The sequence below is a fragment of the Parus major genome, chromosome 4, assembly GCF_001522545.3.
Source record: "Parus major isolate Abel chromosome 4, Parus_major1.1, whole genome shotgun sequence".
Classification (NCBI taxonomy): domain Eukaryota; kingdom Metazoa; phylum Chordata; class Aves; order Passeriformes; family Paridae; genus Parus; species Parus major.
Window position 1 is genome coordinate 6,479,757 of NC_031771.1, and position 14,182 is coordinate 6,493,938.

General features: G+C 38.8%; 1 protein-coding gene across 1 annotated transcript in view; it reads left to right on the forward strand.

Annotated features, from left to right (window-relative positions):
• The window catches only part of FAT4 (FAT atypical cadherin 4), a 123,293-nt gene that overhangs the window by 98,002 nt on the left and 11,109 nt on the right, over positions 1-14,182 (forward strand). Inside the window, exons 10-14 of the mRNA XM_015625570.1 lie at positions 4,785-4,889; positions 6,514-6,821; positions 10,926-11,011; positions 12,058-12,237; positions 13,412-13,536. Coding sequence (XP_015481056.1) covers positions 4,785-4,889; positions 6,514-6,821; positions 10,926-11,011; positions 12,058-12,237; positions 13,412-13,536 — 804 coding nt within the window. The remainder of the gene's footprint in view (positions 1-4,784; positions 4,890-6,513; positions 6,822-10,925; positions 11,012-12,057; positions 12,238-13,411; positions 13,537-14,182) is intronic.

Genomic DNA, 14,182 nt, shown 5'->3' on the forward strand with positions numbered 1-14,182 from the left:
TTATGCATATTGTGCGAGCATTTCGAGTCTGCTAGAAGTGTGCCAAGCAAGAAAATCAGCCTCTGCCCCAAATTACTTGCAGGACAGAAAACAGATGAAGGATATGGGAAAAACAAGAATTTGGGAAAAATGGTCAACCTCTCTGTTTTGTATTTTGTCCCTTTGTCATTTATTTTTTTCATTAAGCGCAGAAATGTCTGCAGCATTCCTACCCCTTCTGTGTATTTCTTCTCTGATATTTATTACACATTCAAACACAACAGCACTGTAATGCTAGAAAAGAGAGCTGGCCTTTGCTTCTGCCATGAGTAGGATATTTAAGGAAGGTCTGAGCAATTTTAACCAGTGCTTATAGTGACTTTTTATAGAAATCAGAAAAAAAAAATTCTAACTGGAGGAGATTAGGTAAGGCTTTCAGTGCCTTTTCTAAGGAGTATTTCTGTATTCCAGAAGCCCCAGGGCAGCCCAGCTCAGCACAGCTGTTGTCCATTCTGTTGTGGGACTTGCCACCACCACAACTCACCTGTAATCCATGGAGGGATCAGGGGATCTGCTGTTCCTCTGGGTTTTTTACTTAAAGCAGATATGTGCTAGAGAGAATGGAGGAGAAAGTCAATTAATTTAGAAGTAAAGGTTTAACCAGTAAATTTAAACCACAGCTGCAGCAGTGGTTGCATATTGAGTGCAACATCAAGGATGCTGATGAGATCTTCAGCATGAACCTCACAAATACGCTTGTGAGCCTCAGGTCAGGAGCAACTGTTGTTAATTGACAAGCAGTTCTAATTAAGTTACCAATCCAGGAGTTTATTTCATGTTGTATTAGCACATCAAATTATTTTGCCAGGAGCATGGCAAAATAATTCTAGGGCACCTATGCCCTGTAACTCTTGAAGTCATTAGCACCAGAGAGTACAGAGGCATGTGTTTGCTGTTGCAGTGAAGCAAAACACTTCATTAACTCTAGCAGCAAACTAGAGTGTCTGCCTCTGGACTGTAATTTGAAACATTTATGAAGCATCCAGCTGATTTCTTCTGGTATTCAAGCTCGCACCTTAATGCTCAACCCTTATGTCAGCTAAAAATCAAGCTCTGCATGTGACAAGTTCAAAAAAAAGATGAGTATTTTTACTAAGAGAATGTGATGAGAGACTCTTAGAGTTTGAGGTGTTGGATTTCTTTCATGCCATGAATTAAATTTGGCATCTGATAGAAGCTTTCTTAAACTCCTTGTCAACACAAATAACCTTAAAATAGACTGCCACTGAGGCAGACATTTCTATTTGGGAGTCAGATGTTGTTTAATCAGTTGGCCATTGCAGAATCAAGAGTTATTACAGTCTCCTGAGATTAATTGATCAAGACAGAAAACAAATGGCACCAGTGTAATTAAAAGACAAAATATCTTTGGAGTTTAATATTAACAGAGCTTCTTAGATAAGAACAAAATTAACACACAGTATATTTAGACATTTTATGTCTGCAAAAGCATATTTGAAATTCTGCAAATTAAATATTCAATAGGTTCTGCAAACAAATATCAGTGTACTGATTGTTTGAGAATGCTTGACATAGAGGCTATTAAGTCATTATTATACTGCCAACACAAAGAGAACACAGCTGCTTGGGCTCTTAATTTGCATTCATATGTGATTAAAGATAGCCACAGTGGATGTAAAAATAAAGCCTCAAACTCTTTCTTCATGAATATAAGCTTTGAGTGCCTCAACAGCAACAAAAAAGACTCATCCAAAATAGTGGATTTCTAATTCAGTTCCACATAGACATAGCTTTGCTGCTTCTGCTGGAATGAAAATACAGTCTCATAATTGAATTTGCATGCTTGGTAAAAAAAAATAAAAAAATGTCTTTTACATGGTAGTGCATGCAAGTAGAAATTAGTATTTTCTGGGACAGACTCTCTGTTCACTGTAAATTAGAGTACATGAGCTGTAGACCTTTATAATGGCATACCTGAAAACTGAGAGTCTTACTTTTCCTTGATTTACTATGTTTTGTCAGCTGCATTTCACTTCATCATGCTGCAAAAGGTAATGACATTCTTTGTGCTGGATAGGATTATAAAGACTGATTACCTCAGAGCAACATCATTAGGGTTTGAACAATCTGTTATAATTATATCTCTTAATGATGAACAGGTTTTGTTTTTAAAACAATCACTTTCTGGAGGGAATATGCTTGGTGATTTACAGTAGTTGTCTGCCCTTCCTTTGAACCCTTCATTTCCTGTTTTCCAGGATTCATTAAGATGAAGGAATGTAGGTTTGTGAAGTTGTTTCAAATGCAAAAACAATTAGAATATTAGAACAGCCACTTTAAAAGATGGACACAGAGAACCACAAAAATAGTAACTCTCAAATCAGCTGAAATCTTAACTCAAGAGCATGCAGCTGGTATCTGTTCCTGTTACATTTTTCACTTAAAAAAAAAAGTCTGAGGAACTCTAGATTTTTGCATAAGCCCCTGCCTGTGATAGCATCAGCTGGAGGTGATGAATGATAAATGTTGAATGCTGTCTGTTACCAATTATCCAGCATTCTCCTAATTTTCATGGTCTTTAGAAAAAGATCTTTCTGATGCAGAAATGAGTACCTTGCATCTTTCAGAATTTCAGCTGAGAATTGATCTATAAACTCAGTTAACTTCAATTTTCATCTAGGCCAATTTGGATGGGATTTTGAGCAACTTGGTCTTATGGAAGATGTCCCTGCCCATGGTAGGGGGTTGGAACAAGATGTTTTTTAAGGCCCTTTACAACCCAAACCATTCTATGATTCCATAGTTCTGTTATTCTAAGCACACTTCTATTGGTTTCAAGAACTCTTCAAACAACAGTTAAGCATAAAGATGCTGTTATAACACTGGTTAAAGTGCAGCTGAAATAAATATCCATATTCTCTTGCTGACTCAGCAAATGTGCCAGCCTTACTGCTAGCTGAGAAAAAGAGGAGTGTTTAGTTAGATTGAACTGCAAAAATCTGAGTAAGCCTTATTAGTTACACTTGACTTTTGGGAAAACTAAGCAGCATCGCTGAGCTATTTTAAGCATGTCTGTCTCACTCTTGCTATGTGCTCTCCTTCATAAGTCAAGGATCTCTACTACGGACCATAAATTGAAAACAAAGAAAACAGCAAAATCTCACATAAAAAGTTAGCTCATCCTTCAGTCATGCCCATTAGAGAATAAAACATAAATAAATGCCCCCAAAGCATAATTAGATTCAGACACTGGAAAAGTTTCCTGGATTTATGGTGCATCTACAAGTGACGTATTAACCGCAGGAATCCTCCAGCGCTCCATTTCCATCCCGCTTGCAGTCACACATGGAGGGCTGCTGCTCACATGGAAGAGCTGCTTGCAAACTGTAGGTTAAACAGAAAACTAGAAGCGGGGGGGGAAAAACCAAGAGGTTTTCTTCATTGGGTGACTCAGGTTGTTAAACCCTGAAAAAGGTAGCAGAGTTCTTAAAGCACACTCCTGCTTTTCTACAGTTTTAAGCACCAGCAACCTCTAAGGACTGCCTGTAGTGCATTCCTGTCATGGGAGATGTAAAATTACAAGATATATGTGACATACAAGAACGGACACCCTCTGTGCAAGCTCATGTTGTACTTCTAACTTAAACGTATGCATATGGTGTAAGAAATAAAGTAATTAATTATCAACGCAAAAAAGAAGCTTTAAGACAATCTTAGCCCTTGCTTTGTGCATATAGACTGGCTGAGATGAAGTTCAGAAGTTTGGAGGACTGTGGCTGGTTTTGTGAATTCTTGCAGTGAAGCAGGGAGGACAAACACAAGAATACTTTTAAGTTTTTGCTGAGCACAGGCAGTGAAGGCTGGCACTGCTGGCAGAGGGGTGAAAGGTTCCGAGAGCGGGATGTAGTGGAAGTGTTGCTGTACTCATCAAAGCCAAGCAATGAAAAACCTTAGAAATGAATATTTTTGTAGTTAATGTTTCCATACAAAGAAAGTTTTGTACAAAGAAAACTTTAGTTTTGTACAAAGAAAATTTTAGTTTCATACAAAGAATATGCGTGTCTGTATTTGGTGTCTGTTAAAATCTTCACTTTTTCTCTTGGTTCCCTTCCTTGGTGAAATGAATTGTGTGATTCTAGTTTGTTCTCTGGGGAATAATATTTACCACATGTGACAATGTCTGCTTAGGAAAGGACTGTATCCAGGGTAGCTTTTTTTAGCTCCAGAGGACTCTGGTCTCTCTAAGTCAGGAAGGAGGTTGTAATTGATGAGGAAAAACAAGAGATGTCATATAATGTACAATAGCAGCCTCTCTTCAGCATGACCTGCTTGTGCAGGGTCCACCAAGGGCTGTCTGTATCTCCTTTGCACTCATGAGCATATGGCACTCAATGGGGAGAAAAAAAGATACTTTTTTTGCAGTTCTTCAGTTCAGCACTGCCTTTAATTGCGCAATCTTTCATTCATAGACACCAGTTAATAAAATAAATAATAAAATTAAATTCAGTTAAAACAACAGTCCACTACTACCTATAATCACAATGATACACTTGAGAAACAAGGTTACCTTCTCTGGGCCACACATTATGCTTATGACAGGGCTGGGAGCAGCCCAGCATCCTGTCTGTGATTCCTCTCTCCACCCCAGAGCTGGTCCCTGGCACCCTGTCTCCTGGCCGTGAGTTCAGCATTGGTTCATAACCTCGTTACCTACAGCACCAGCCTGACTTTCCTATTTCCCTGAACAGTCTGACCTGGAAACTGCTTTTGTTTGCTCATCACAGGGAAAACGTGTGACTCCACTGTCAACTACTGTGAGTGCAACCCCTGTTTCAATGGTGGGTCCTGCCAAAGTGGGCTGGAGGGGTATTTCTGCCACTGTCCCTTCGGTAAGTACCCTTCTCTTCTCTTCTCTTCATCTCCCCTTTCCCTATTCATATTTCTATTTATTTTTATCTGCATAAATGATTTCTGGTTTGAAAATGTTTCCAAGGTTTGGAAAAACTGCCTGTATTTAGAGGTTCAACTAACTCATTTTTCTTTAAAAGAAAATGAAAAAGTGATGTGGTCATTACAAATACCTATTTGTCATTCCTAGTAGGAGGTCCTTTCTCTCTCGCACAAAAACATAAGACCCAGCCAAACAACTCAGTGCCTAAAAATCAGAAAGAATATTTCTGATAAGATAAATGGATAGACAGACAGACAGACATACAGATGGATAGATAGATAGATGGATATAAGTGTCCAAAAGTAAGAATGGATGCTTAAAATACTTAAATCAAAACCACTGGCTTCCTAAAGAAGAAATTTAGCTCAACCACAGCTGGATCAAGGCTAAAGTACCTTCACAACCAAGAATATCCAAAGTTCAGTCTGAAGGAGGAGGTATGATGTTAACAAGGCTCTCCTGATGAATAACAGGCACTTTTAGTGGAGCTGAAGAGTAAGACCACTGTAAATAACATCAGTATTTTACATCAGAGAAGCATATAGTAGTGCCAAAATAGTTTCATAATTTTTAGAATTTAATTATCCCAGATTTGGTTTGTGGAATGAACCCAATAAAAACATAGAACAACATGGATATTTTAAGGCATCATGACACAATTGCAGCAAGATTGATTCTGAATGCAGATTAATCCAGAACTGCCATTCTTCATATGGAAAAATATGAAAGTAAATGTAACAGATTAATAAAAAACCCCAGAAATGTGCAGAAATCATCTACAGTTTTTTAAGGTTGCTGAAAACCCTCTGACAAAAGTATAGTTCTCAATGTGCATTTGTAATGCTGAATAAGTTTTTCTATTAACATGTGGAATAATTTCTCTATTCCCATTTCTTTCCTTCATTGTACTTTTCCTCAGGGTTTATTAATTTCCCATTGTAAATCTAACTAATCTTCATAAATTAAATCAGGGTTTTTTTCCCATTGTTGCTGCAGTAAAAGAAAAACCAAGGGAAATTATGGGACAGAGATCTGAAAAGAAGTATGTAGAATGCACCAGAATATTCATATCAGTAAAAACATGAGAAGACATAATATTTTAATCACACATATCCTTATTTCATAAGTATGACAAGTGAACCACCCAGTGAGAAACAGTTGGGATAACAGCCACAGAGCAAAAAATTAACTAAACTTGCACATTGATTTCCACAGCTGGATTAATAAATGCCTGATGATAATTAGCAGACATGTCTTGACAGAGATGTCAAACTGGCTTGGTTTGGTGTTTTCCAAAGAAGCCACGGAGCTCAACGAAAAGCTTCCCAATAGATCTTTGTCCTTTGTAACTCGATTTTTAAAGTTTGAATATAATGTACCTCAGCACCCAGCTGCGGGTAACAGCATTCTTCTGTTGGTTGTGTGATTTTAATTGTGCATTAATTTAATTGTACATTAGAGGTTCCACCACTGTGTCGAGAGCACATCCACACTTCGCTTCTGGGAGAATGCGCGGTGAGCAAAAAAATCCCCAATTCCGGGCTTCGCTTTTCGTTTTTCAGGTGTTTTTGGGAATCACTGCGAGCTCAACAGTTACGGATTTGAAGAGCTGTCCTACATGGAGTTCCCCAGTATGGATCCCAACAACAACTACATCTACATCAAGTTTGCCACCATCAAGAGTAACGCCTTGCTGCTGTATAACTACGACAACCAAACGGGAGAGCGGGCGGAATTCCTGGCGCTGGAGATAGCGGAAGGGAGGATGAGGTTCTCCTACAACCTGGGCAGTGGCACCTACAAGCTCACCACAGCTAAGAAGGTGTCTGATGGACAGTTCCACACCGTCATTGCCCGCCGGGCTGGAATGGTAAGCAGCACTAAGATGAGGATTTTCAGTTGGCTTCCAGGCGGGCTCAGAGGAAAGTAAAATTAGTGGCATTGCGTTTGCTAGCAGAAACTCCAACTTTGGGGAAAACCTCCTTCGTTTCTCCCTTGTTCTGACTGACTCAAAGCCCTGTGGTGGTTTGTTTAGGATGATGATGATAAAGTATAATGTAAAAAGCATGTGCAAAGTGCCCCCATACTCTCAACGTGAAAAATGAGAGCCAGGAATAATTAATGACATAGATGACTACGCACGAGGCTAATTAACTGGTGTAGATTACGGGGATGATTATCAGGGAATGCTAATTAACCACAATAATTGCAAAAAGCCTCAAAATAGTTTTTCTCAACATTTGGAAAATAGAAGTGGACAAACTTAAAATTCCAAGCATCCATGACCTCCTTGAGCTAATTCAGAGATTTTAGCAATCTTATAAGAGCCTGGTTTTCCTCTTTACTAGACATGTGAAGAGTTAAAAGGTGCTACATTAAGAAAATATTTTGAGGGGAAAGTGGGAAGTTATTTCTCTCTTTGTCCCCCAGAATGCATATGAGGTGAGGAACTCTGCTAAAAACTGGAACAACTGATTGCCATGTGCCTGGCACTCTGACCCCTTTCCTGCCTTTATGTTTTTCTCCAGAAAACGTTTTCTATTCCTTTTCTCTCATTTTTTAATACTACTTCCAAAGCAGAACATAAACCAAATGGTCTTTGAATCTAAGCCAAGTTTTCTGACTCCACAGTGTTTGAGTTAGAAATGAAACCAAATCTATTTACCAACCATAATCAGTAACTATTGCCCAACAGTTCCGTTCTCGGGCAGAAATGGCGTACCTGGAATTCCGTATTCTTCCCATGTTTGAAATTAAAGTCACAGAACAGTAGTATATGGTGGTGTTCCCAATTTTGTTTTGTGTATTTCAAGCTAGAAGAGATGAAGGGAATAAAAATGATAAACTCTTCTACCCACTGTGGCTCCCTTCTAGCCCTTGCAGAGTCTTGAAACTCCATTTCAGTTCACAGTGCAAGACCTGGTATCTCATTTATTTTGGGTGTTGGTCTCTGCTCCCAGGTTACAAGCAACAGACAAGAGGAAATGGCCTCAAGTTGCAGCAGAAGAGGTTTAGCTTGAATAGCAGTAAAGGGCACTTCCACAATAGGGCTGTCAATGCCTGGCAGAGGCTGCCTAGGGATGTGGTTGAGTCACCATCCCTGGAGGTATTAAAAAGATGTGTAGATGTGGCACCTGGGGACATGGTTTGGTGCTGGCCTTGACAGTGCTGGCTTAGTGGCTGGACTCTTGCAGATATTTTTCAACATTAAAGATTCTATGGTTGTGAAATCCCTTCTTCAGCTGGATTTGCAAATCCAATTTGAGTGTGTTTTTAGGACTTACATATCCAAACAAGATGAAGGATTATTGTGATGTTGAGCAATGGCTTTGGTTTAATGTGCTTTGATATCAGGTATCAATTTGCATCTTGCAAATAATTTAATAATTTACATCACAGCTTCCTAATGGTAAAGCCCAAAGGTGCACTTTAATCTTGATGTGCACAAGGTTCCCATTTTAGTAACTAAAGTAGAGTGTTACTTCTATAAATAAGATGTAAATGGCTAAGTATAGGGGCACAGAGTAAAAGTTGCAACAAATAAATGAATACACTGAAGGAAAAAAAAACAGAGAAAGAAAATGTTTTACTTGTCAGTGTGCCAGGGGACTATAGAAGAAGAGAGAACATAAAAAGGGCTATTTATAGAAATATTTTCAGCTACAACTGCTTCAGGCTAAAAGCAAATATTTAAGACAACCTACACCTTTGTGTTGGGTTTTTTTGTTTGTTTGTTTTTAATGTTTAAACCTATTCAGTAAAGTCAGCTGTTTACAAACAGTATGTGAAGAGAATTGCCTTTGTCTTAGATATTTCTGCTGCAGGAAAAATGTCTCCCAGGTGTCCAAAACTGTATAAAATAGGCCCCCTTCAGGATTCCAAATCTGTCATTTCCTACAGCACAGTGGGATTTTATCGGAAACTGGTAAAATCATTAAGTTGTCAGTCCTGAGCTATTGCAAAGTGACAGGATAGAAAGGCTCATAATGTGGCAAGGTAACTGTAGAGTAATGCTTAAGTAACAAGCAGGAACATTTGACTAACATTAGAAAATAAATTGTGTGAACTCTGGTCCAAGTAAAATATATTCTCAAATATCCAGCCCTTCAGCTGGGGCTGGAGCTTGGCTTGCAGAGCACATAGCGATGCAAGTTAGGGAGATTATGCTGATTGAGCTAAGAACAAAAAACTCATTTCAGTTTTTGTTGTTGATGTTCTGAAGAAAAATATGTATGCATGTGGTGGCATACAGAGCAGCCAGCTTATTATTCTTTCTCTGAATTGTTTCATTTATGCAGGGCTATAATCTGCTTTGGAACTGCAGACTGACATTTCTTGGGAGAAGCACTTTGCTCATTTGTATGGAAAGAAATTCAAGATAAGCTTCCATTAAAAATAGCAGATTGAACAATTTAATCGTACTGTAGGGCATGATTTAGGGCTAAGAGCTCTGAATTTATTTGGTCAATACAGTGTGTCAGCGTACAGCGTGTATGTGGAACTAGCATGGACAATCTGTGGGGATTTCAACAGGCTGTTGTTACCAAACTTACTTGCAGGCAGTAGAAAAAACCTCTGCAGAGTAATGATGTACTGATAGCCAGTGCTGCTTGCTCAGCTCCCACAGAGCAATCTAAATCAAAATATAAACCCAGGCATTTTTAAAGGTGGCGTTTGATTTAAATTTGCTGTAAAACTGTACCACACATCTAGCTGAAACATGAGGAAATGTACAATGTGGAGATTATGTTTATTTTTCTGAAAATTTGTTTTGAGGAATAACTAACCTTCAGGGTTGGTTGGGTTTGTTTTTTTTTTCAGCGCATCTGTTATTAATAAATCACTGTGGGGACAATTCTTTGCTAAATAAGGAATAAAATAAAAACTCATTTTTAAACCAGCAGGAGTTATTTCATGATTTTAGTGACAGCTTTGGTTGGACTTTTATAGATCACAAGTAGAAGTGCCATGAGTAGCTTTAGTGTAAATAAGTTGTATGGGTAGTCTCAGAATCACAGAATGGTTTGGATTGGAAAGAACTTTAAAAATCATCTGGTTCCAACCCCCCTGTCATGGGCAAGGACACCTTCCACTAGACCAGGCTGAGACAACCTTGTTGTCTGGGACTTTATGGTTTGGGGATAAAAATAGTAATAGTAATAATAGTAATAGTAATAGTAGTAGTAGTAATAATAATAATAATAATAATAATAATAATAATAATAATAATAATAATAATAATAATAAAGAGTAAGACTGCTCTAAGAACTGGAAATGCCTGGTACTTCCCCAAACATCAGCTTGGTCCCACCCTAGGTGTCCAGATGCTTCTCCATTATCAAAGTTGAGATCCTTCATGACCTCTTAGTCAAGGGGTTACCTTAAGCCGGTCCATTTGGTTCCTTTTTGAGTTTTATGGAGCGGTTGGTTATTATTTTTAACTAGAAATCTCGGTGTTTCTACTCCCAGGGCCATTATTTTTAACTAGGAATCTCAGTGTTTGTACTCCCAGATTTTGTAACATGCTTTTTATCAAGTTCAATATGTTTAATGTCACGGTAAAGCCCCTGAAGGAACGCCCTTTGTGACTGGAGGGGGCAGCTTTTCGCTCAGATTATCTGAACCATATCAGGAGTAGGATATGGTATGAGCCAAAACAACTTCAGTTTCAAGGAGTAAAGCAAACAAATATGAAAGAAACCCTGCCCAAATGTGAAAAACTGGTGTTTAACTGCTTCTCTGTGTGAAGCAATTAGCTCCCTCTCTGTTTGTATCCATGCCTTGGTGGTGTCCATGCAGTGCTGGCCAAGTGTGGAGTTGAGTCTAAAGCACCCTGCTTCAGACACCATGATAAACACAAGTGCTCCTTTCTAGCCAAGTCCTTGATAATAATACACTTAAGCATAAATAGTGAATGTGGCTGGGGACTAAAGCCTTGTAATACTCAGCATATTTGTGTGCGTGCCTTTTGCAGGCAGCATCCCTGACGGTGGATTCCTGCTCTGAGGACCAGGAGCCAGGCTACTGCACTGTCAGCAACGTTGCTGTTTCAACTGACTGGTAAAGATTTCTTCTTTTTGTGGGGTTGTTTTGGGGTTTGTGTGGGATTTTTTTTGGAGTAAAATTAAAAGTAAAGAAGAAATCTCCCTGTAAAACCAGAGAAAGTTGGAGTAATGATCAGGCTCCCAAGTGTCAGTTTCTTCCATCTTTGCAGAAGCAAATCAGATTTTCTGAGTGTGCTGCTGCTTGCTAGGTCAGGCTTAATTTCTGCATGGAACTAGATCATAACAAGGAGTTTTCTCAGAAATCCCCAGCTCTTGACACCATCTTTGTCCCCAGCCTCTGGTGGCAGTCAGGAAATGCATGGCCATAAGTAGTCTATACTGTGGTATAAATGAGGGTCATAGCTATTGCCTAATGATTTGGGGTCATGTATTTATTTAAACTGCACCTCTTCTTACTCATAAAGACATAGGAAATAAAATCACCTGATTAGTGCTGTTGTTAAAAAAAATATTAACAGTATTTATAATTTGTCAGACAATCTTTGACATTGTTTTCAGGTGTTTTCTGTTACAGTTCTGAGTTCATAAACAGTGTCCAGTAAAGAAAGCAAACTTTATTTCTGGTGTTTACTGTAACTAACTCGGGAGTCTTTGGGTCACATCTTGGTAGATAACAATAACTTTAATCCAAATCACTTTGGTTTATTTCTTACAATAATCACAGTCATGTTTCCTGCCACACAGGTTTTCCCTGCTAGCAGAGGTGTTACATCTTTGTAAAACAATAAGCCCATCTTCCTGCTATTTAAGTATCATCTACAATCTCAATTATAAACTTGGGTAAAAAACCTTACTTGTGATCTCAAGCACACTGCTCAGTCAACAGAACTTTTGACATGCCAACTGAGTGTGAATTTAGAGTTATACTCACTATAACTGTTAGTTCAAGTGCTACTGATCTCTCAGTTTCCCCTTTAAAACTAAAATTCCAATTTGGGAAGAGGAATTTTAGCTGCAGGCTGTAGCTGGTGGTGGCAGTTCCCGTGCTGTCGTCGTTATCCTGGTGTCTGGTACCAATAGGTTATTTCTCCTCTTTTACAGGACTCTGGATGTACAACCAAATCGAGTTACTGTTGGTGGCATCAGGTCCATAGAGCCCATCCTTCAGAGAAGAGGACAGGTGGAAAGCCATGACTTTGTGGGCTGCATAATGGAATTTGCTGTCAACGGACGTCCCCTGGAGCCCAGCCAGGCTCTGGCAGCCCAAGGAATCTTAGATCAGTACGTCTGCTATATATGCAAAATATATACATGCAATATATAATATAATATAAATATATAATCTATAATCTATAATCTATAATCTATAATATATAACATATAACATATAATGTATAATGTATAATGTATAATAAATAATATTGTATATTATATATTATATATTATATATTATATATATATTATGCAATAAAGGAAGCTCTCATGAATGACATTCCATTCAGACACCAACAGATATTTCATGTCAGAAAAAAACTACTGTAGAACCTACTGTAAAATGTGAAAAATGTAGGAAGAAAGTGAATTTGGATTAAAGGCTCACTAAAGATTACAGAGTCTTAAAAAAAAAAGCAGCATCGTTACATTTCTATTGTCAGTGGTTATTCAAGTTGCTTTGCAGGCTGAAACTGAGTAGCCCCTGTTCTTGGGTTTCTTTATAAATTCCACCTGGTTTTGACTGTACTCATAGTGTTTGCTAACCCTCAACTCCCTTTTGTTTCCTCTTAATCCACCATGTCTGTTCTCTCACTTTGCCTCTCAAGTATCACTGAATTTCCCTCGTATCCTCCAAGTGGTCTTTCAGAAATGATGAGCTATCCGATTCTATTGTTTTTTCCATCTCACTGTTTGAAGTCACAGTTCTAGCAATAATGTCAGTCTTCCATCCAGATTTCCTCATTCTCACTTCCTCTCCCAACCCCCATGTTTGTGCTGGTCATTGTAATGCAAAGGCTCTGGCAGTCTGCAGCATAAAAAATGCCTAAAAGGGTTTTTTCTCTCTTGCATAACATATAGTAGGAGTTTGGTTGTCTCTGAATTCCTTCCTCTTTTGTAAGACTGCTATAAACTGATGCTGAAAATTGGGATCTGCTTAGAAACTTGAGCTGTCTACAGAGATTCTTAGAATTCCAGAATGGTTTGGGTTGGAAGGGACCTTAAAGATCATCCCGTTTCAACCCCCCTGCCATGGGCAGGGACACGTTCCATTAGACCAGGTTGCTCAGAGACCCATCCAACATGGCCTTGGACACTGCCAGAGATGGGGGGAAAAGAGCTGTTTTTACATCTCTGAGGGGCAGAAAGGGAATACCATTTAAAGAGAGGACACTTCCCAGCACATTTGCTCTGCTTATTCGTGTGCACTTTATTCAGCCTCCACTTTTCTGATTTCTTTCAGGTGTCCCAGACTGGAAGGTGCTTGCACAACCAGCCCCTGCCAGAATGGTGGCACTTGTGTCGATCAGTGGTCGTGGCAGCAGTGTCACTGCAAGGATGGACTGACGGGAAAGCACTGTGAAAAATGTAAGGAGGAGGTTTTACTGTCTTTAATATACACCTAACTGTGGCTCAACCAAAGGCCATTAAGATTTTAGTTAGAGGGATAATGAATTTTATAAAATAATGAAAACAAGCGGCGTGTTGCCTCTAAAGTACTTTAGAAGTCCACACATGAAAGGACAATGTACTCTTGTCCTCTCATGAGCTAAAAATGGCAACAACTGAATCCATAATTTCTTCTGGTCTGTATATCGCATTTCAGGTAACTCACACTCATTTAAAGTCCTGCTTCCTGATAACATTTAATCCGTAACTAAAATAAAGGTATCCCGTAGGAGGGATTTGTCTGCTATGGGGAGGTAAGAGGGTAAGTGAAAACCCCTTCCCATAAACATTGAGTTCATGTGCCTAATTCTCCAAACTAAAGTCCTTTTCATCAAATTGACTGTGGATTATATGCAAGAAAGTATTGTAAATGTAAATGAAAACAAGGCATTTACGCTGGGGGGTGATTCACTCTCATAGGAGTAGCCCTGTAAATCAATATAGGATTGTCCAGGAGGGCCAAGTGATTTATTTCCGTGTAGTTGTAGTATAATGACTGGGCTTTGTTTTTTTACGTGTCCCATTATTGTTTAGCTGATTTATATGCTTTTATTGCACCGGTTTA